At 46.1% G+C, this 23,498-nt stretch overlaps 4 protein-coding genes and 1 long non-coding RNA gene across 8 annotated transcripts in view; 4 read left to right on the plus strand and 1 right to left on the minus strand.

Moving 5' to 3' along the window:
• LOC126987564 (uncharacterized) overlaps nucleotides 1-827 on the minus strand; it is a 32,470-nt gene extending 31,643 nt beyond the window's left edge. Inside the window, exon 1 of the long non-coding RNA XR_007741014.1 lies at nucleotides 718-827. This is a non-coding gene — a long non-coding RNA (uncharacterized LOC126987564). The remainder of the gene's footprint in view (nucleotides 1-717) is intronic.
• The window catches only part of LOC126987263 (bromodomain-containing protein 7-like), a 111,076-nt gene that overhangs the window by 65,248 nt on the left and 22,330 nt on the right, over nucleotides 1-23,498 (plus strand). The window lies entirely within an intron of this gene.
• The window catches only part of LOC126987284 (uncharacterized), a 116,640-nt gene that overhangs the window by 50,516 nt on the left and 42,626 nt on the right, over nucleotides 1-23,498 (plus strand). The window lies entirely within an intron of this gene.
• LOC126987307 (la-related protein 6-like) lies at nucleotides 2,096-4,209 on the plus strand. Its single transcript, XM_050844232.1, has one exon. The coding sequence runs from the start codon at nucleotides 2,502-2,504 to the stop codon at nucleotides 3,762-3,764; it is 1,263 nt and encodes a 420-aa protein (XP_050700189.1). The 5' UTR covers nucleotides 2,096-2,501; the 3' UTR covers nucleotides 3,765-4,209.
• LOC126986789 (baculoviral IAP repeat-containing protein 6-like) overlaps nucleotides 15,114-23,498 on the plus strand; it is a 99,516-nt gene continuing 91,131 nt past the window's right edge. The window contains exons 1-2 of the mRNA XM_050843163.1: nucleotides 15,114-15,353; nucleotides 21,668-21,855. Of these exons, the coding sequence (XP_050699120.1) occupies nucleotides 15,188-15,353; nucleotides 21,668-21,855 (354 nt within the window). The 5' untranslated portion in view covers nucleotides 15,114-15,187. The remainder of the gene's footprint in view (nucleotides 15,354-21,667; nucleotides 21,856-23,498) is intronic.

Here is a 23,498-nt window from a genome sequence, read left to right on the forward strand (position 1 = left end):
GCCGAACTATTACAAGTGTATCAAAATGTAGACAATAGCACATACATATATTCAACTATGGAATGTTTCGTTGGCCATGCAAAAATAAATTAAGGCAACTCTTCACGATCGTAATCAGAGACTTCGACACCAGACAGTTCCTAAAACCCTCTTCCCCACTGCCCTGTACACTGTCCCAACACCCAACCCTTCCCCCCATATGTCGTAATCCGTGCTAACCTATATAGACGTCACACTGGGCGCGGCGCTGGCTTAATCTCCTCGACACAGGGCCAATGTGGGGAGGATAAGGCTGGTATTCCTTGACCCATTGGACTCTCACAAGGACTATTCCCCTAGGCCAAAAAGGACAGTTATCGGGTTCCAATGAGTGTTTCTTCAGGTTCACGGTACAGAGGAAGGGTCAAACTACCACCAGGGTCATAAAACTACCCCTGGATATGACCCGAACTCTTACGAAAGCCTTGTCAAATTTATGTGCCTGGTTGTATTATGAGACATTTTTCTGCCCAAGAACACATATTTGACAAGGCTTTCGTAGGAGTTGTGGGCATTTCCAGGGGTAGTTTTATGACCCTGGTGGTAGTGTGACCCTTCCTCTGTACCATGAACCTAAAGAAACACCTATTTGATAAGGCTTTCGTAGGAGTTGTGGGCATTTCCAGGGGTAGTTTTATGACCCTGGTGGTAGTGTGACCCTTCTCCTGTACCATGAACCTAAAGAAACACCTATTTGACAAGGCTTTCGTAGGAGTTGTGGGCATTTCCAGGGGTAGTTTTATGACCCTGGTGGTAGTGTGACCCTTCTCCTGTACCATGAAACTAAAGAAACACATATTTGACAAGGCTTTCGTAGGAGTTGTGGACATTTCCATGGGTAGTTTTATGACCCTGGTGGTAGTGTGACCCTTCTTCTGTACCGTGAACCTAAAGAAACACCTATTTGACAAGGCTTTCGTAGGAGTTGTGGGCATTTCCATGGGTAGTTTTATGACCCTGGTGGTAGTGTGACCCTTCTCCTGTACCATGAACCTAAAGAAACACCTATTTGATAAGGCTTTCGTAGGAGTTGTGGGCATTTCCAGGGGTAGTTTCATGACCCTGGTGGTAGTGTGACCCTTCTCCTGTACCATGAACCTAAAGAAACACCTATTTGATAAGGCTTTCGTAGGAGTTGTGGGCATTTCCAGGGGTAGTTTTATGACCCTGGTGGTAGTGTGACCCTTCTCCTGTACCATGAACCTAAAGAAACACATATTTGATAAGGCTTTCGTAGGAGTTGTGGGCATTTCCAGGGGTAGTTTTATGACCCTGGTGGTAGTGTGACCCTTCTCCTGTACCATGAACCTAAAGAAACACCTATTTGATAAGGCTTTCGTAGGAGTTGTGGGCATTTCCAGGGGTAGTTTTATGACCCTGGTGGTAGTGTGACCCTTCTTCTGTACCATGAACCTAAGGAAACACCTATTTGATAAGGCTTTCGTAGGAGTTGTGGGCATTTCCAGGGGTAGTTTTATGACCCTGGTGGTAGTGTGACCCTTCCTCTGTACCATGAACCTAAAGAAACACATATTTGACAAGGCTTTCGTAGGAGTTGTGGGCATTTCCAGGGGTAGTTTCATGACCCTGGTAGTAGTGTGACCCTTCCTCTGTACCGTGAACCTGAAGAAACACTCATTAGAACCCGACTGATCCACTCTTTGACCTTCAGAAACAGCTGGTGTGATATGGCAGAGTGTCTTGTAATACCATAATGTTTAAGGATACGACCCTGAGCACCGAGGCCACGCGCAGCTGTAGCGTATACACCCAAGCTTACTTATACCTTGAATCGCGTACCGCAGAAATCCTGGTTACGCTCAACACTGGATGAGGTTGATAAAAAAAAATAAAAAAAACGAGAATTAGCTGGAGATGCAAAGTTTTCCTTACCTACAAGAATCTCCTTTTCAAAATACATTAATGATTAAATAGAGCAAAGTAAACAATGCTTTCTTTAACGCTAAGTCGCCGTACTGAGCCAAATGGTTGTTCCTTTCTCTTGGCCGCCCCTCTCGACCCCCAAGACTCTCCTGGAAAAGTCTTGGAGCCGCCGGTGGCCCCACGCTCCTGAAGTAACTGTAATAAGCCATATTCAATAATCTCCTTCATGGTTACATCCGCAGCTGGTCCCGGCGCTGAAGTAGCCGTGAGGTAAGTAAAGGTTCGGACTTTGGCCAGGAGGGGTGGAGGGTGCCCCCACGGAGGAGGTCACCCTTGCGTCACCGCCCTGTCTGGCAGTCCACGATGCCGCGCCGTGACGCACGTGTCTCGGGGGGAAGCGTGCGCCCCCAGGCCTTCGTCCGACATGACAGACGGAACGATTCCCACGCTGCTCATGCTATCACGGCGGCGACTAGACAGCCGGATGTGCCCGTGGGTATATACGGGACGACAGGCGGCCGTCAGCAACACTTCCTGGCGGCACGGGCTGGGCGACAGCAACTTTGTACGGCTTCGCAATGCCTCCCACCGAGACAGCGGCAGCGATGACAGTTCCGCCCGCGGCAGCGGCACGGTGTGGCGCCAGGCTCCCCTGCACCATGTCCGACGCAGACACCGAAGGCAGTGGCGGCGCGGCGGCCTGGGAGCCTGATGTTTCCGTCACCTCCTCAGAGAGCGAAGGACCGCCCGTCACACGACACAACTCGACTCACGTCAGCGGGGACGGGGAGGCAGTGCCGCAGGAACTGCCTGGTGGCGGCGCCTTGCTGCTGCACCCCGAGGACCCGACGAGCCTCAGCTACACTGCCACCCGCGGGGCAGAGGCCAAACCTGGGCCGAAGGTGGACCCCGAGCTGGCGACGAGCCTGGTGCGCCTAGTGGAGGAGTACCTCAGCGACGAGGGTCTGGCCAAGGACCTGTTCCTCCTGAAGCACGTGCGGCGCCAGAGGGCGGGCTACATCTCCCTCAAGCTGCTGGCCGGCTACAAGCGGATCAAGAAATTCTCCCGGGACTCTGAGGTGCTGGCCGCCGCCCTCAGGACCTCCGAGGCCTTAGAACTCAACCCAGAAGGCACCAAAGTGCGGCGACGCACCCAGCTGCCCGACGCCCTGCAGCACGAGGCTCCGCCGTCCCGCACCCTGCTCGTGGCCCGCCTCCCCGCCCCCAGCGCCACCATGGGCGGCCTGGCTGCTCTCTTCGGACAGTTTGGCTCAGTGATGTCTCTGCAGGTGCTGCGTCCCCGGCAGGATGGCGTCCTACACCCAGAAGTACTCCCCCTGGCGACGCGCCTGCCTGGCCTGGCCTCTGCCACTTGCGCCGTGGTGGAGTACGAGAACGTGTGGGGCGCCGCTCGCGCTTTGCGGGAGCTGAACAGCCCGCCCATCTCCCTGCACGTCCTCCGCCGCGCCCGACGCCACTCCCTGAACTCCGTGAGGGTGTCTTCCACGCCTCCCTTCACACCCAGGGCCCGGGGCGGCGGCGTGCTGCCCGAGGAGCTGCGCCAGCGTCTGAAGGGGACGCAGTCGTGCGCGTGGCAGGAACACACGGAGTCCAGCGGCTCTGACGGGGAAGACAGCCCGCAGTGGAGGAAGGGCTCCGGACGGTGGAGCTGTCAGCCCTTCACGCAGCCCTCTGACGCCGCACACCGGACACAGAGCCGCTGGGGCAGCTCCTCCGTGCCCGCCTCCCCGGCCCTCTACCGCCGCCACAACACCCAGGCGGCTCTGCGCGCCCCCCGGGGCCCAGACGGGACGCGAGGCTTCTCCAAGGACAGAACGTAGCCCGCGGCAGCAACGACGCTAACTACGATCATTCTGGCGGCCGGTGCGGCGCTGTGGCTTGGCACAGTGCACACCCCGGGGCCAGCCTCGAGCCGCAGATAAACGGTCTGCTACCCGGGAACAACAGAGTCATCCATAACGAATACATTTATGAAGCTCGGCGCGTGAGGCCACCCCAGGGATGCGCTGTGCCTTGCTGCGTGGAGCGACAGGACTGGGGGACTGAAGGGAGCGGTGCGGGATACGCTACGCCGTGCAGGCTACGCGATGGCTCGGGAGGGAAAGAAACAATTAAAATCATGAATATTACGCAAACTCTCCTCCGATGTGGCTTCTCTCTCTCTCTCTCTCTCTCTCTCTCTCTCTCTCTCTCTTTTATTTATTTCTCTTATTTATTCATTTGTGTAAATTATCATGTTGTATATTTATAAATTCTTAAAGTTTATCATTGTCTTTATTTCCCCTGATATCCCCCCCATGAGTGTGTCTACTGCTACGCCGGTGACTCGCGTAATACAATCTCTCTCTCTCTCTCTCTCTCTCTCTCTCTCTCTCTCTCTCTCTCTCTCGTATTTTTAAACATTTCGTCTCCCAGTTCACATATTTGACAAGGCTTTCCTAGGAGCTGAAGGCCTTTCCAGGGGTAGTTTTATGACCCTGGTGGTAGTCTGACCCTTCTTCTGTGCCATGAACCTTACAAGACACTCATGAAAAACAGATTGATCCTCTCTTTGACCTTCAGATATAGTTGATGTGAGGAGCGATGGTGCCCTAAAACACGAGATAGGGTTAAAGAAGGGAATTTATCATAGAATTAGGAATGGTGAAACACATCTCAGGGTCCGGTACGTCTCCTGGAGTGAGGCTTTTCATCTCCCCCTTCTCTTACTGGGAAACTCTTACCTCTCAATCTCAGCCTCTCTTTCTCTTACCAATAATTAAGCACCGCCTCTCCTTCTATTCCTTAAACTCCGTCTCTCTTTCTATCTCTTAACCCGGTACCAGCGAGGGTCATATTTCTTAGGTTAGGTTAGGTTAGGTTAGGTTAGGTTAGGTTAGGTTAATGGTCCCTCTAATCAAAATAATGAGAAAAAAATCATCACTCACACAAACCATTTCATAATATATATCAAAGCATTTGTGATCAGATTATGTATCATCTATTTTTTTGGAGGTTTATATCATGGCAGAAATTTGGCCCGTCGCTGGTACACGGTAAAGCCACAAATTTGGCCCGTCGCTGGTACACGGTAAAGCCGCAAATTTGGCCCGTCGCTGGTACACGGTAAAGCCGCAAATTTGGCCCGTCGCTGGTACACGGTAAAGCCGCAAATTTGGCCCGTCGCTGGTACACGGTAAAGCCGCAAATTTGGCCCGTCGCTGGTACACGGTAAAGCCGCAAATTTGGACCGTCGCTGGTACATGGTAAAGCCGCAAATTTGGCCCGTCTTTCTCCCGTTCCGATGGTAAACTCTGGCTCATCCCAATGATATCCAAATCCTTTATGAGTTAATCAGCATCTTCACTCTTTCTCCCGTTCCGATGGTAAACTCTGGCTCATCCCTATGATATCCAAATCCTTTATGAGTTAATCAGCATCTTCACTCTTTCTCCCGTTCCGATGGTAAACTCTGAAACAGCCTTCCATCGTCTGTATTTCCTCCTACCTACGTCATGAACTCTTTCAGGAGGGGAGCATCAAGACCTCTCCATCCGAAATTGACCTGTCTTCTGGCTACACTATTCTGTTTCATAATATATATCAACGCATTTGTGATCAGTTTATACATCATCTGTTTTTGGGGTTTATATCATGGGAAAAATTTGGCCCGTCGCTGCTACACGGTAAAGCCACAAATTTGGCCCGTCGCTGCTACACGGTAAAGCCGCAAATTTGGCCCGTCGCTGCTACACGGTAAAGCCGCAAATTTGGCCCGTCGCTGCTACACGGTAAAGCCACAAATTTGGCCCGTCGCTGCTACACGGTAAAGCCACAAATTTGGCCCGTCGCTGCTACACGGTAAAGCCACAAATTTGGCCCGTCGCTGCTACACGGTAAAGCCACAAATTTGGCCCGTCGCTGCTTCAAGGTAAAGCCACAAATTTGGCCCGTTGCTGCTACCGGGTTAGATGGGAGCGGTGCAGAGCGGGCTGTTTTTGCCTTTCAGACGCTTCCTTTCCTATAAAGAGAAATGTCAGGCCCCATAAGAGGCCACAGTGACGTCTGACGGAGGCCACAGAGCCGGCCGTCTGTCCCCGAGCCAGTGCCGCCGCCGCTATGGAGCATCTCATAGGACACCATTTTCAACGTTTCGTCTTGACATTATAAGGAAACCCAGTAACATAAACGCATTGCACGGCTTCCAGGAGTCGGTCAGTGATGTGAGCTTGACAAATATTATCAGCTCGGCCGCAGATACGAGAGACAGCACAACAGCCGCGTACCGTTTCCGCTGCAAAGTCCTCTGCGACATTTTACTTTCCCTGTGACTCATCTCTGTGTATCCGTTTCCCAGCAGAAGCGGAGGTCCTCTACGAAGGGCGCGTTATCACCGCCGGGGCTGGCTCGCTGACGCACCCTTCCCACACTCGCTGACTAACCGATAAGTGATGTCTGGCAATGCTGAAATATACCGACACACGGATTCAGATTCAGATCAGATTCAGATATTTTATTGACCACAAAAACAATGAAAAACTTATATATTAACCGTGTAGCAGCGACGGGCCAAATTTGTGGCTTTACCGTGTAGCAGCGACGGGCCAAATTTGTGGCTTTACCGTGTAGCAGCGACGGGCCAAATTTGTGGCTTTACCGTGTAGCAGCGACGGGCCAAATTTGTGGCTTTACCGTGTAGCAGCGACGGGGCAAATTTGTGGCTTTACCGTGTAGCAGCGACGGGGCAAATTTGTGGCTTTACCGTGTAGCAGCGACGGGGCAAATTTGTGGCTTTACCGTGTAGCAGCGACGGGCCAAATTTGTGGCTTTACCGTATAGCAGCGACGGGGCAAATTTGTGGCTTTACCGTGTAGCAGCGACGGGCCAAATTTGTGGCTCAGGGTACAGAAGAAGGGTCAAACTACCACCAGGGTCATAAAACTACCCCTGGAAATGCTCACAACTCCTACGAAAGCCTTGTCAAATATGTGTTTCTAGGTTCACGGTACAGAAGAAGGGTCACACTACCACCAGGGTCATAAAACTACCCCTGGAAATGCTCACAACTCCTACGAAAGCCTTGTCAATTATGTGTTCTGAGGGGGCGATATGCTTTTAATACGCCCAGTACTGCGCCGCATCTGGCCGGGGACAGCGCAGTGCGGTGTTCCAATAACGTGGTGGCCCCCGATGGATATTATGGAATTGGATTGAGAGAGTTAATCCATTAGCTTTTCCTTCGTCTCTGGAAAGTCGATGGTGATTTCGTAGACTGATAAGGCTTCTTTGCTTCCTTGGCAGGTGCCGCGGAATGGGACAACAGAAGGACGGAAGATATTGCAACTGTCACTGATGCCGGCCTGTTTGTTGTTACTATGCTAATTGTTATTATCGTCAACAGTGACATCATTACGATCATCATCATTTAGGTATGACAGTGAAGCTATGATTATAATTATCATTAACCCGGTAGCAGCGGGGATCATGTTTCTTAAAGGCCCCTCTAAGCGAGTTGATGGGAAAAAAATCATCTCTCGCGCAAACCATTTCATAATATATATCAAAGCATTTGTGATCAGTTTATGTATCATCTATTTTGGGGGTTTATATCATGGGAGAAATTTGGCCCGTCGCTGCTACACGGTAAAGCCACAAATTTGTCCCGTCGCTGCTACACGGTAAAGCCACAAATTTGGCCCGTCGCTGGTACACGGTAAAGCCACAAATTTGGCCCGTCGCTAGTACACGGTTAATAATATTACTATCATCGCTGTAATCTATCTTATCATTATCATGAACACTGCCCTCAGTACACGTGTAGCATTACCATGAACACGTGAGGCGAGAAGGTCAGTGTTTGCAGCCGGACGAAGTGAAGCCCCATAAACCGTGCGGAAATGCGAGGCGGGGCTTGAAGCTGAAGGCCGCTGCTTACACTCCCCTCCGCCGACTCGCTCAAAGCAATGTTCGCCCCGTGGCAGCAGCTTCGCCCCTGTACCCAAAAGCTGCTCCCCGCGCCAGGAAGATTGATGATCCCACGGTTCCCACCTGCTCCTGACTTACCGTTTCCAGCTTCTTGCCGCCAGCTCATGTCAAGCTAATCAGATGACAATTAGAAGTGGCTGACTCCTTCGTCTGTATTTCCTCCTGCCTACGACGTTAACTCTTTCAGAGGAGGGCATCAGGACTCCTCTCCTCCAGAAATTGATTTATCTTTTTGGCCACTCCTCTCTATTCAGGAACAGCAAGTAGCGGGATTTTTTTAATTTTTTATTATTGGTTTTTTTTAGGTTCACTTTTGTTTATAATTTATATCAATGACTTAGATACAGGAATTAGTAGTGATGTCAGTAAGTTTGCAGATGATACCAAGATCGGTAGAGTAATTGAGTCGGATCAGGACGCTAGTATTCTCCAAGGTGAACTCAACAGATTGTATGACTGGGCGGATAAATGGCAGATGGAGTTCAATGTAGGGAAGTGCAGTATTCTGAGTGTAGGTAGGAACAACCCCTCACATAACTATTGCTTAAATGACACTCTCATAAGTAGGTCTGGGTGCGAGAGGGATTTAGGGGTCTTAGTGAGCTCTGATCTCCGTCCAAGGGCACAATGCACTCAAGCTAGAAATCGAGCTAATAGGGTACTGGGATTTATTTCATGGAGCGTAAGCAACAGAAGCCCCGAAGTCTTCCTCAAACTATATTTAGCATTAGTTAGACCTCATCTTGACTATGCGGTTCAGTTCTGGTCACCCTACTATAGAATGGATATCAAAATGTTAGAATCGGTGCAGAGGAGGATGACTAAGATGATTCAGGGGTTGAGAAACTTGCCATACGAGGAAAGACTCAAACAGTTAAACTTGCATTCTCTAGAAAGGCGAAGGGTGCGTGGAGACATGATCGAGGTTTATAAATGGATGAAGGGCTTTAATAAGGGAGACATTCATAAGGTTTTGTTGGTAAGAGAACCGGGTAGGACACGAAGTAATGGGTTTAAACTGGATAAATTCAGATTCAACAGGGACACAGGCAAAAATTGGTTTACTAACAGGGTGGTGGATGAGTGGAATAGGCTTAGCAGTCATGTGGTGAGTGCCAATACAATTGTCACATTCAAAAATAGACTAGATAAATTCATGGACAGCGATATTAGGTGGGGTTAGATACACGGGAGCTTAGGGTCAAAGGAGCTGCCTCGTACAGGCCTACCGGCCTCTTGCAGACTCCTGCGTTCTCATGTTCTTCTGTAAGCATCACTAGGGGAAACGGCCCAGTGGGCACAACACGTGAATTTCACGTGAACGTCTAGTGGAAATCTTGTGGATTACTCGTGTACACGTGTTTTCACTACATATTCACGAGATAAACACGTGTATAACTTGATCTAACATTCACGTGTATAACTGGGTCCAATTCCCGTGGTTTTCCCGGGTATTACTGGCAGAGAAATTCATGTGTATAACTGTTGCAAGAATTCAGGTGGAAACTTTGTGTGTGAAACACGAGTTTGCATTTTATGTACATACATCAAATATGTATCCTACTACGTCTTATTCTATATATCTCGGGATAATTCTCAACTTATTAATACTTATAATATATATATATATATATATATATATATATATATATATATATATATATATATATATATATATATTGTAGCAGGTAAACAACAACATGGCAGGAACATGGCGTCCCATCCCCCAGGCAGGACAGTATACAGCCATTGGTACACGTGTGGGCAGCGCCGTGAAGCTAACAGACACAATGGCAGGAAGGGAAGCCCGGCCAGGGAGGGAGGGGGCGGTGCCTCCCCGGGACAATAGGACAATAAAATGTGGGGACGGAGAACATTGCCCGGGTGGGATTAAGAGGCAAGGTTGCTCCGTCACGGAGCAATCGCCTCCGTCCCTGCACGAGGGCGCACGGGCATGTGCCAAGGCGGCCCGTGGCAGGATATGCCGACAGACCGACTCTATCGGCGATCGAAATCTACCCGACCAAGTCGGCTGTCGACGATGACTGGCGTCTCTCTCTCTCTCTCTCTCTCTCTCTCTCTCTCTCTCTCTCTCTCTCTCTCTCTCTCTCTCTCTCTCTATATATATATATATATATATATATATATATATATATATATATATATATATATATATATATATATATATATATATATATATATATATATATATATATATATATATATACATATATATATATATTACCCTTAGAAATCCTTAGTTTTCTACAATGTGATGATAAAAAAAAACAGACCTAAAAAGGGTAACTATGATAATTGTATTTGAGAGCTGGACGGTGATCAGGATCTCAAGGAAAAGGTTACACGTAAAAACAGTATCACCAAAAATACAACGGAAGTAAATGTTACGTGAAAATCACAAGGGAAAAGCTGCTGAAAAATAGCGATACGGAAAGAAGCACAAGGGAGAAAAGTGAACACAAATGATCTCTAAACAAGCTATTTACCAGCCCATTCAGGCTGCCTCGTTACGCGGCAGCCGAGTGTCCAGACCTGGCAAGCTTACACAGAAACTATACCGGGGACCTGGGCGTCGGTTGTCATTTGGGCAGGTCACGAGAGGTCACACTCAGGTTCTGCCGCCGCGGAGCTGAGTGGGGCGACCATAATGACGGGATCTTAATTCTCTTGATGCGGAAAACACACTGGCGGACTAAAGTTTTGTCCTAGCAGAAGTTTTCGGGTGACACCAGCGCCGTCTCCCCCGGTCTGACGGAGAGAGAGAAAGGCAGGTGTTTCTCCTCAAATACAACATGGGGGTGGTCCCAAATGCATGGCCTCCCTGTGGGCGCCTCCATGGACAGTCCCACCACGTTGTAAAGGGCGTCAGAACTTCTCATTCCCTCTTCTCTCATTACCGCGGGAGAGGATTGGGTGGTGGGATTTCATTACCAGGCCTAGTTAACCTGGTAGCAGCGGGGATCATGTTTCTTAATGGTCCCTCTAAGCGAGAAAAATGAGAAAAAATCACCCCTCACACAAACCATTTCATAATATATATCAAAGCATTTGGGATCAGATTATGTATCATCTATTTTGGGGGTTTATATCATGGCACAAATTTGGCCCGTCGCTGCTACACGGTAAAGCCACAAATTTGGCCCGTCACTGCTACACGGTAAAGCCACAAATTTGGCCCGTCGCTGCTACACGGTAAAGCCACAAATTTGACCCGTCGCTGCTACACGGTAAAGCCACAAATTTGGCCCATCGCTGCTACACGGTAAAGCCACAAATTTGGCCCGTCGCTGCTACACGGTAAAGGCACAAATTTGGCCCGTCGCTGCTACACGGTAAAGCCACAAATTTGGCCCGTCACTGCTACACGGTAAAGCCACAAATTTGGCCCTTCGCTGCTACACGGTAAAGCCACAAATTTGGCCTGTCGCTGCTACACGGTAAAGCCACAAATTTGGCCCGTCGCTGCTACGGTAAAGCCACAAATTTGGCCCGTCGCTGCTACACGGTAAAGCCACAAATTTGGCCCGTCACTGCTACACGGTAAAGCCACAAATTTGGCCCTTCGCTGCTACACGGTAAAGCCACAAATTTGGCCCGTCGCTGCTACACGGTAAAGCCACAAATTTGACCCGTCGCTGCTACACGGTAAAGCCACAAATTTGGCCCGTCGCTGCTACACGGTAAAGCCACAAATTTGGCCCGTCGCTGCTACACGGTAAAGCCACAAATTTGGCCCGTCGCTGCTACACGGTAAAGCCACAAATTTGGCCCGTCGTTGCTACACGGTAAAGCCACAAATTTGGCCCGTCACTGCTACACGGTAAAGCCACAAATTTGGCCTGTCGCTGCTACACGGCAAAGCCACAAATTTGGCCTGTCGCTGCTACACGCTAAAGCCACAACTTTGGCCAGTCGCTGCTACACGGTAAAGCCACAAATTTGGCCCGTCGCTGCTACACGGTAAAGCCACAAATTTGGCCTGTCGCTGCTACACGATAAAGCCAAATTTGACCCGTCGCTGCTACACGGTAAAGCCACAAATTTGGCCCGTCACTGCTACACGGTAAAGCCACAAATTTGGCCCGTCGCTGCTACACGGTAAAGCCACAAATTTGTTTAGGACACACGAGACAGGTAAGAGGCTTGGGTATAGGAGCTTTGGGCATTTCCAGGGGTAGTTTTATGACCCTTCTGGTAGTTCGACCCTTTGCATACATGAACCTTGAAACACACTCACTAGAGCCCGATAGAACGTCTAATTTGCAGCTTTCCTCGTCTGCACAAACTCGTAATTTCTCGAAGGTAATCTAGAATGTCATATAAAGAACCACAACAGTTAAGTTAAGATGCAACAGGCTTTGAGAGAGAGAGAGAGAGAGAGAGAGAGAGAGAGAGAGAGAGAGAGAGAGAGAGATACTTATATAGCTTTACATATATAGAGATAGAGAATTTAATTAAGAAAAAAGAAAATAAATGAGAAAAGACGGAAAATAACAACAAAGAGGAAAAAACAGTTCACCAGAGAGAGAGAGAGAGAGAGAGAGAGAGAGAGAGAGAGAGAGAGAGAGAGAGAGAGAGAGACTTATATAGCTTTACATATACATAGATAGAAAAGTTAATTAAGAAAAAGGAAAAAAATATGAGAAAAGGCGAAAAATAACAACAAAGAGACGTAAAAACAGTCCACAAGAGAGAGAGAGAGAGAGAGAGAGAGAGAGAGAGAGAGAGAGAGAGAGAGAGAGAGAGAGAGAGATACTTATATAGCTTTACATATATAGAGATAGAGAATTTAATTAAGAAAAAAGAAAATAAATGAGAAAAGACGGAAAATAACAACAAAGAGGAAAAAACAGTTCACCAGAGAGAGAGAGAGAGAGAGAGAGAGAGAGAGAGAGAGAGAGAGAGAGAGAGAGAGAGAGAGACTTATATAGCTTTACATATACATAGATAGAAAAGTTAATTAAGAAAAAGGAAAAAAATATGAGAAAAGGCGAAAAATAACAACAAAGAGACGTAAAAACAGTCCACAAGAGAGAGAGAGAGAGAGAGAGAGAGAGAGAGAGAGAGAGAGAGAGAGAGAGAGAGAGAGAGACTTATATATAGCTTTACATATATAGAGATAGAGAATTTAATTAAGAAAAAGGAAAAAAAATATGAGAAAAGACGGAAAATAACAACAAAGACGAAAAAACAGTTCACCAGAGAGAGAGAGAGAGAGAGAGAGAGAGAGAGAGAGAGAGAGAGAGAGAGAGAGAGAGAGAGAGAGACTTAAATACCTTTATATATATATAGAGATAAAGAATTTAATTAAGAAAAAAGAAACAAATACAGGACATAACATAGCAGAGATACGAGAAAAACAGTCCACCATCGAGACACACATAGAGAAATACAGAGAAATAGATGCAGAGATACAAAAAAACAGTCCATTATAGAGACACACATAGAGAAATACAGAGAAATAGATAGAGAAATACAGAGAAACAGATGCAGAGATACAAAAAAAGTCCATTATAGAGAGAGACACACATAGAGAAATACAGAGAAATAGATAGAGAAATACAGAGAAATAGATGCAGAGATACAAAAAAACAGTCCATTATAGAGACACACATAGAGAAATACAGAGAAATAGATAGAGAAATACAGAGAAATAGATGCAGAGATACAAAAAAACAGTCCATTATAGAGACACACATAGAGAAATACAGAGAAATAGATAGAGAAATACAGAGAAATAGATGCAGAGATACAAAAAAACAGTCCATTATAGAGACACACATAGAGAAATACAGAGAAATAGATAGAGAAATACAGAGAAATAGATGCAGAGATACAAAAAAACAGTCCATTATAGAGACACACACATAGAGAAATACAGAAAAATAGATAGAGAAATGCAGAGAAACAGATGCAGAGATACAAAAAAACAGTCCATTATAGAGACACACAGAGAAATACAGAGAAATAGATAGAGAAATACAGAGAAATAGATGCAGAGATACAAAAAAACAGTCCATTATAGAGACACACACAGAGAAACACAGAAAAATAGATAGAGAAATACAAAAAAAACAGTCCATTATAGAGACACACACAGAGAAACACAGAAAAATAGATAGAGAAATACAAAAAAAACAGTCCATTATAGAGACACACACAGAGAAATACAGAGAAATACAGAGAAATAGATGCAGAGATACAAAAAAACAGTCCATTACAGAGACACACACAGAGAAATACAGAGAAATACAGAGAAATAGATGCAGAGATACAAAAAAACAGTCCATTATAGAGACACACACAGAGAAACACAGAAAAATAGATAGAGAAATACAAAAAAACAGTCCATTATAGAGACACACATAGAGAAACACAGAAAAATAGATGCCATTATAGAGACACACATAGAGAAACACAGAAAAATAGATAGAGAAATACAAAAAAAACAGTCCATTATAGAGACACACACAGAGAAACACAGAAAAATAGATAGAGAAATACAAAAAAACAGTCCATTATAGAGACACACACAGAGAAATACAGAGAAATAGATGCAGAGATACAAAAAAACAGTCCATTATAGAGACACACACAGAGAAATACAGAGAAATAGATGCAGAGATACAAAAAAACAGTCCATTATAGAGACACACACAGAGAAATACAGAGAAATAGATGCAGAGATACAAAAAAACAGTCCATTATAGAGACACACATAGAGAAATACAGAGAAATAGATAGAGAAATACAGAGAAACAGATGCAGAGATACAAAAAAACAGTCCATTATAGAGACACACATAGAGAAATACAGAGAAATAGATAGAGAAATACAGAGAAACAGATGCAGAGATACAAAAAAACAGTCCATTATAGAGACACACATAGAGAAATACAGAAAAATAGATAGAGAAATACAGAAAAATAGATAGAGAAATACAGAGAAACAGATGCAGAGATACAAAAAAAACAGTCCATTATAGAGACACACACAGAGAAATACAGAGAAATACAGAGAAATAGATAGAGAAACACACAAAAAACAGTCCATTATAGAGACACACATAGAGAAACACAGAAAAATAGATAGATAGACAGCAAGCGAGCCCAGGCAAGCGAATCCAATCCCTTACGGAAGAAGGTTCAGGAGGCATCAGCTGTTCCTCTTAGCCTGAGCATCACCAGCCCCCTCGCCCTTATACTAGCCCTGTCAGACCACCACAGAGAGCACACCAGACCACGCCAGACCCTCAGAGATGTCCGTGAGCGTGGAGGAGGACGGGACTTTAGAGCTCGGGGACAGCATAGAGAGCTTGAGCTTCCACCAGGCGCTCAATGTCTTCCTGGTGACCACTCGGGAAGGTCGTGTGCGTGTGTACGACCCCCACTCCTGCTTGAAGCTCTCCGATGTCCCTCTACATGGTGAGCTTTGCCTTGGGAAATTGGGGAAATTGGGGAAAAGAGCGAGGTTGGGTTGTGTAGGGAGGGGGAGGGTACCCAGGGATTGTGGGAGGGGGCGAATGTACGTGGGTTAAGGGAGGGGTTGGATTTTTGGTATATTGGGTAGGGGGAAGGTGGGGAGGGTCGTGATATTGCGGAGGGGTTGAAATAATGCTATATGGGTAGGGGGGATGTGTAGGGAGGGTACCCTGGCATTGTGGGAGGGGTTAATGTACGTGGGGTATGGGAGGGGTTGAGTTTATGGTATATTGGGTAGGGGGGAGGTGGGGAGGGTCGTGATATTGCGGAGGGGTTGAAATTATGCTATATGGGTAGGGGGTATGTGTATGGAGGGTACCCAGGCATTGTGGGAGGGGTTAATGTATGGGGTTAAGGGAGGGGTCTGAATTTATGGTATATTGGGTAGGGGGAGGTGGGGAGGGTCGTGATATTGCGGAGGGGTTGAAATAATGCTATATTGGGAGGGGGGATGTGTATTGAGGGTACCCAGGCATTGTGGGAGGGGTTAATGTATGGGGTTAAGGGAGGGGTCTGAATTTATGGTATATTGGGTAGGGGGAGGTGGGGAGGGTCGTGATATTGCGGAGGGGTTGAAATAATGCTATATGGGTAGGGGGGATGTGTATTGAGGGTACCCAGGCATTGTGGGAGGGGTTAATGTATTGGGGTATGGGAGGGGTCTGAATTTATGGTATATTGGGTAGGGGGAAGGTGGGGAGGGTCGTGATATTATGGAGGGGTTGAAATAATGCTATATTGGGTGGGGGGATGTGTATGGAGGGTACCCAGGCATTGTGGGAGGGGTTAATGTATGGGGTTCAGGGAGGGGTCTGAATTTATGGTATATTGGGTAGGGGGAAGGTGGGGAGGGTCGTGATATTATGGAGGGTTTTAAATAATGCTTTATGGGGGGGGGGGTTGTGTATTGTGGGTACCCAGGCATTGTGGGAGGGGTTAATGTTTTGGGGTATGGGAGGGGTCTGAATTTATGGTATATTGGGTAGGGGGAAGGTGGGGAGGGTCGTGATATTGCGGAGGGGTTGAAATAATGCTATATGGGTAGGGGGGATGTGTATGGAGGGTACCCAGGCATTGTGGGAGGGGTTAATGTATGGGGTTAAGGGAGGGGTCTGAATTTATGGTATATTGGGTAGGGGGAGGTGGGGAGGGTCGTGATATTGCGGAGGGGTTGAAATAATGCTATATGGGTAGGGGGGATGTGTATGGAGGGTACCCAGGCATTGTGGGAGGGGTTAATGTACGTGGGTAAGGGAGGGGTTGAATTTATGGTATATTGGGTAGGGGGAAGGTGGGGAGGGTCGTGATATTGCGGAGGGGTTGAAATAATGCTATATTGGGAGGGGGGATGTGTATTGAGGGTACCCAGGCATTGTGGGAGGGGGCGAATGTACGTGGGTTAAGGGAGGGGTTGAATTTATGGTATATTGGGTAGGGGGAAGGTGGGGAGGGTCGTGATATTGCGGAGGGGTTGAAATAATGCTATATGGGTAGGGGGGATGTGTATTGAGGGTACCCAGGCATTGTGGGAGGGGTTAATGTATGGGGTTAAGGGAGGGGTCGAATTTATGGTATATTGGGTAGGGGAGGTGGGGTGGGTCGTGATATTGCGGAGGGGTTGAAATAATGCTGTATGGGTAGGGGGGATGTGTATTGAGGGTACCCAGGCATTGTGGGAGGGGTTAATGTATTGGGGTTAAGGGAGGGGTTGAATTTATGGTATATTGGGTAGGGGGAAGGTGGGGAGGGTCATGATATTGCGGAGGGGTTGAAATAATGCTATATGGGTAGGGGGGATGTGTATGGAGGGTACCCAGGCATTGTGGGAGGGGTTAATGTATGGGGTTAAGGGAGGGGTTGAATTTATGGTATATTGGGATGGGGAAGATGGGGTGGGGTCAAATTTATAATTCTCTCTCTCTCTCTCTCTCTCTCTCTCTCTCTCTCTCTCTCTCTCTCTCTCTCTCTCTCTCTCTCTCTCTCTCTCTCTCTCATTGTTATAATTCCCTTCAATATTTCTTCATTTTATTCTCTCCAAATTATATGAGGGGGGAGGTGCCAGAGGTAGGGGAAGGGGTCAAAGGCTTGGGATTAAGGGAGGGGTCGAAATAATGGTATATGGGGAGGGGGGAGGTGGGGAGGGGTCAAGATTAATAGTATATGGGGAGGGGAGGATACCCAGCCATTAGGGGACGGGACGAAGGGGCGTATTTTAACCCAGTAGGAGCGGGGATCATGTTTCTTAATGGCCCGTCGCTGCTACACGGTAAAGCCACAAATTTGGCCCGTCGCTGCTACACGGTAAAGCCACAAATTTGGCCCGTCGCTGCTACCGGGTTGTGTCACCTGAGCCCTAACAAAAATGAGCAGGGACGACCATTGAAATCTTATCTTATCAGCCTAATAATCCTTGATACTGGCAAACCATATATCTGGGTTTTTCAAGAGTCTGCCCTCGATGGCTGCCATGCATTGGGGGAACCACCTCACCATCCTCACTTCACGGACGCCTGCCCCTCGGAGCTCCCACCAGGGGATGACCACGGCAGACGAGCTTCGAACTTTCTCTATCCAGACACTCCCTCCTTGCCTGCTCAGAGTTTCTCAAAGATCTTTCCCTCCTCTCCCTAATGTTCTGTTGCACGCTATCCCTCCATCACACTGTACTATTTGAGGGATGTGTGATTGTGTGTGTGTGTGTGTGTATGTGTCATTTAGTCGGCTGCTGTATTTAGTGGGGTCTGGGTACATGATGGGGCATTAGGTCCAGCTATAATAGAGGTATGTTGCTTTATGTTGAGTTAGTCGGTTGGGTTTGTCGGTGAGGAAAACTTAACAGGAAAAGAAGGACAAGAAGCTGGGATTTCATAGGCTGCTGTATTTAATGGGGTCTGGGTATATGAGAGGGCATTAGGTCCAGCTATAATAGAGGTATGTTGCGCTATGTTGAGTTAGTCGGTTGGGTTTGTCAGTGAGGAAAACTTAACAGGAAAAGAAGGACAAGAAGCTGGGATTTCATAGGCTGCTGTATTTAATGGGGTCTGGGTACATGATGGGGCATTAGGTCCAGCTATAATAGAGGTATGTTGCTTTATGTTGAGTTAGTCGGTTGGGTTTGTCGGTGAGGAAAACTTAACAGGAAAAGAAGGACAAGAAGCTGGGATTTCATAGGCTGCTGTATTTAATGGGGTCTGGGTACATGAGAGGGCATTAGGTCCAGCTATAATAGAGGTATGTTGCTTTATGTTGAGTTAGTCGGTTGGGTTTGTCGGTGAGGAAAACTTAACAGGAAAAGAAGGACAAGAAGCTGGGATTTCATAGGCTGCTGTATTTAATGGGGTCTGGGTACATGATGGGGCATTAGGTCCAGCTATAATAGAGGTATGTTGCTTTATGTTGAGTTAGTCGGTTGGGTTTGTTGGTGAGGAAAACTTAACAGGAAAAGAAGGACAAGAAGCTGGGATTTCATAGGCTGCTGTATTTAATGGGGTCTGGGTATATGAGAGGGCATTAGGTCCAGCTATAATAGAGGTATGTTGCGTTATGTCGAGTTTGTCGGGTTGGGTTTGTCGGTGAGGAAAACTTAACAGGAAAAGAAGGACAAGAAGCTGGGATTTCATAGGCTGCTGTATTTAATGGGGTCTGGGTACATGATGGGGCATTAGGTTCTGCTATAATGGTGTTACCCTCACACACCATAAGTTTCCATTAAGTTTCTGTTCCACCCACCATGCATGTCTCAGGCTCAACCGGTCTTTTTTGCCGACGCGATACTCTACATTCCCGGACGTATTCTACCCTCACAGATATATCGTACCCCAACAAATTTGGTACATTAGGGAGAGGAGGGAAAGATCTTTTGAGAAACTTTGAGCAGGCAAGGAGGGAGTGTCTGGATAGAGAAAGATGGAAGCTCTTCTGCCGTGGTCATCCCCTGGTGGGAGGTGCACGTAAACAAACTCACTACGGCCGGGCCAAAACAGTGCCCCGCGCCGTATCCGAGATCGCCGTGCGCGCCAAATTTCAAATGTCGCTATTGAATATAACAAGTTTTCAGCCATAAACTCAACACAATCATCATGTATTATATATGAAAACATGCAGAATTAAATGATGCACATAGAGAAACTCACTACGGCTGGGCCAAAACAGTGTCCCGCGCCGTATCTGGAATCGCCGTGCACGCCAAATTTCAAATGTCGATATTGAATATAACAAGTTTTCAGCCATAAACTCAACACAATCATCATGTATTATATATGAAAACATGCAGAATTAAATAGTGCACTTAAAGAAACTCACTACGGCTGGCCCAAAACAGTGCCCCGCGCCGTATCCGAGATCGCCGTGCACGCCAAATTTCAAATGTCGCTATTGAATATAACAAGTTTTCAGCCATAATCTCAACCTAATCATCATGTATTATATATGAAAACATGCAGAATTAAATAGTGCACTTAAAGAAACTCACTACGGGTGGCCCAAAACAGTGCCCCGCGCTGTATCCAGGATCGCCGTGCCCACCAAATTTCAAATGTCACTATTGAATATAACAAGTTTTCAGCCATAAACTCAACATAACCATCATGTATTATATATCAAAACATGCAGAATTAAATGATGCACATAAACAAACATAAATGAATTGATGATTTTGGGATGTAAGCATAAATATACAGATAAATTTGGTATCAATGGCTTCATAAAGACTTGTACAAGAACATGTGCATATATAAAGAAAAAAATAAACAATACAAACTCATTTCAAGTCTCCTTATCGAGCGCTGTAAACAGTTAATCCTAAGTACCAACTCTTCCCCACTCACTAGCTTGACTTTTGTGGGCCAACATTTTTATCCGAATACATGTTTTGAAGCGGAATTTAGTGAGGATTCTTATGGTTTCCTCAAAATCCCCATAGGCCTATTAGTTCCTGAGTTACACCAAGAAAACTAAATATTTTTCCTCTCCCGTCAGAGTAGGCTATCAACTAAGAATCGCTCCTTGCTCCTCATCTTCGCTCCTCAGAAAGGTTCCCATATGTTACCGTTAACCCAGTAGCAGTGGGGATCATGTTTCTTAATGGTCCCTCTAAGCGAGAAAAATGAGAAAAAATCACCCCTCACACAAACCATTTCATAATATATATCAAAGCATTTGTGATCAGTTTATGTATCATCTATTTTGGGGGGTTTATATCATGGTACAAATTTGGCCCGTTGCTGCTACACGGTAAAGCCACAAATTTGGCCCGTCGCTGCTACACGGTAAAGCCACAAATTTGGCCCGTCGCTGCTACCGGGTTAATCTTGATGACACGAAAGGGTTAAGTTGCATTATGTTAAGTTATTCAATTTGGTTTGTCTCTGAGGAGGAACTACAGACGAGGGGAGGTGGTTAGCTGGTCTGGTTGGGTTGGGTTGGTCAGCTGGTGTTTGGCGGTCAGGTCAGGTTAGGTGAGGGGAGGTGGCGTTAGGTTCTGATGTAATGGTGTTGGGTTGTATTTCAGGGGTAGTTTAATAACCCTGGCGGTAGTTTGACCCTGCTTCAGTGCTGTGAATGTGACAAAACACTCATTACAACCGAACTGATATTGTGTTTGACCTTGAATACTGTCAATGTGAGGAAGTACAGACAAGGTAAGGCAGTTAGCTGGTCTGGTTGGGTTGGGTTGGTCAGGCTAGGTTAGGTAAGGGAGGTGGCATTAGGATCTGATGTAAGGTGTTGGGTTGTATTTCAGGGGTAGTTTAATAACCCTGGTGGTAGTTTGACCCTGCTTCAGTGCTGTGAATGTGACAAAACACTCATTACAACCCAACTGGTATTGTGTTTGGCCTTGGAATACTCTCGATGTGAGGAGCAGAAGTATCTAACAATACCAGCCTGGAGCATAGTAGTGGGCAGGAAGAAGAAGAAGAAGAAGAAGAAGACGAAGAAGTAGAAGAAGAAGAAGAAGAAGAAGAAGAAGAAGGGAATGGAAGGGAGAGGGCTAGATAGGTTTTGGGACAGCTTATAAAAGACTCGCTCAGTAAAACACAACAAAGAAACATTGACGAAAGTTGGTACAGAAGTGAAGAAGAAGAAGAAGAAGAAGAAGAAGAAGAAGAAGAAGAAGAAGAAGAAGAAGAAGAAGAAGAAGGGAATGGAATGGACAGGGCTAGATAGGTTTTGGGACAGCTTATAAAATTGTCAAATATGTCTTCTTGTGCGGCGAAATGTCTTAAAATATGACGCATGATTTCCCCCATTCATTACAGGAGATGGCTGCTTACATGGTGGGGTGGTGTGTGTTTACCATGGGGAGAGCAACAGTGTCGTGGTATGTGGTGGCCGAACAGTGGGTATGCGCAGAGACCACCATGGCGTCCTCCTTTTGGCCACAGTTCTCCAGGGGCCGGTATCTGCCCCGGAGGAAACAGTCACGGTGGAAATGCTGCTCTCAGAGGTAAGGTTCTGTTAGACACTTTTCATATAGTCATCCTTCAAATAGTATGGTTTTCTATAGTTCGGATTGCCGTGGAAGATCTTTTACGATTTTAAAATTTCCTGCTCGTCGGGAAATTAAAAAATCCTTAAAAAATCTTCCATGAAAATCCACATAAAACCAAAACCGTACTATTTGAGAGATGACCTTTTTTTACGGTAAAGGAAACAGCTCAAGGGCATGGAAAAGTTAGCAATTATAATACAAAAAAGCCTGCAAATCACTCCTATGAAAGAGTTTAGAGGAGTGCCCAAAATATAGGTCAATTTCAGGAGGAGATTCTAAACACAATTTTTTTTATCGTTTTTTTACGGTAAAGGAAACAGCTCAAGGGCATGGAAAAGTTAGCAATTATAATACAAAAAAGCCTGCAAATCACTCCTATGAAAGAGTTTAGAGGAGTGCCCAAAATATAGGTCAATTTCGGGAGGAGATTCTAGACACAATTTTTTATTATTTATGTTTTTACGGTAAAGGAAACAGCTCAAGGGCATGGAAAAGATAGCAATCATAATACAAAAAAGCCTGCAAATTACTTCTATAAAAGAGTTTAGAGGAGTGCCCAAAATATAGGTCAATTTCAGGAGGAGATTCTAAACACAATTTTTTTATCATGTTTTGTTACGGTAAAGGAAACAGCTCAAGGGCATGAAAAAAGATTGCAATTATAATACAAAAAAACAGCAAATCACTCCTATGAAAGAGTTTAGAGGAGTGCCCAAAATATAGGTCAATTTCGGGAGGAGATTCTAAACACAATTTTCTTTTATAATGTTTTTTTTACAGTAAAGGAAACAGCTCAAGGGCATGGAAAAGATTGCAATTATAATACAAAAAACCAGCAAATCACTTCTATAAAAGAGTTTAGAGGAGTGCCCAAAATATAGGTCAATTTCAGGAGGAGATTCTAAACACAATTTTCTTTTATAATGTTTTTTTTACAGTAAAGGAAACCGCTCAAGGGCATGAAAAAAGATTGCAATAATAATACAAAAAACCAGCAAATCACTTCTATAAAAGAGTTTAGAGGAGTGCCCAAAATATAAGTCAATTTCAGGAGGAGATTCTAAACACAATTTTTTTATCATGTTTTTTTACGGTAAAGGAAACAGCTCAAGGGCATGGAAAAGATAACTTATAATAAAATAAAGCCTGCAAATCAATTCTATACAAGAGTTAAGTGGAGTGCCCAAAAGAGAGGTGTCCTGATACCCTTCCTATCCTCAAAGTGACGGTCTTCAGCCTCCCAGTCTGATGCACTGTGGCCCCCCTTGCCCCCTGCCATCACTGACTCGGTAGTGCCACTGTGTGAATGCCAAAACTCTGTATGTCACTGCCCGGGTTCGATTCCCGGGCGGAGTGGAAAAATTTGGGCGGCTTTTCCGATACCCTACGTAGCCCCTGTCCACCCAGCAGTGAACGGGTACCAGGTATTAATCGGGGGTTGTGTCCTGTCTCCTGGGGTCTGTTCCTTCTATAATTCCTTCCCCTTCTGTCTCTCATTCCCGGGCGGAGTGGAAAAATTTGGGCGGCTTTTCCGATACCCTACGTAGCCCCTGTCCACCCAGCAGTGAATGGGTACCAGGTATTAATCAGGGGTTGTG

Source organism: Eriocheir sinensis, chromosome 6, assembly GCF_024679095.1.
Source record: "Eriocheir sinensis breed Jianghai 21 chromosome 6, ASM2467909v1, whole genome shotgun sequence".
Taxonomy (NCBI): domain Eukaryota; kingdom Metazoa; phylum Arthropoda; class Malacostraca; order Decapoda; family Varunidae; genus Eriocheir; species Eriocheir sinensis.

Bases quoted from the DNA above. Each gene is read 5' to 3' on its own strand.
- LOC126987307 (XM_050844232.1), top strand. From the start codon at position 2,502: ATGCCTCCCACCGAGACAGCGGCAGCGATGACAGTTCCGCCCGCGGCA.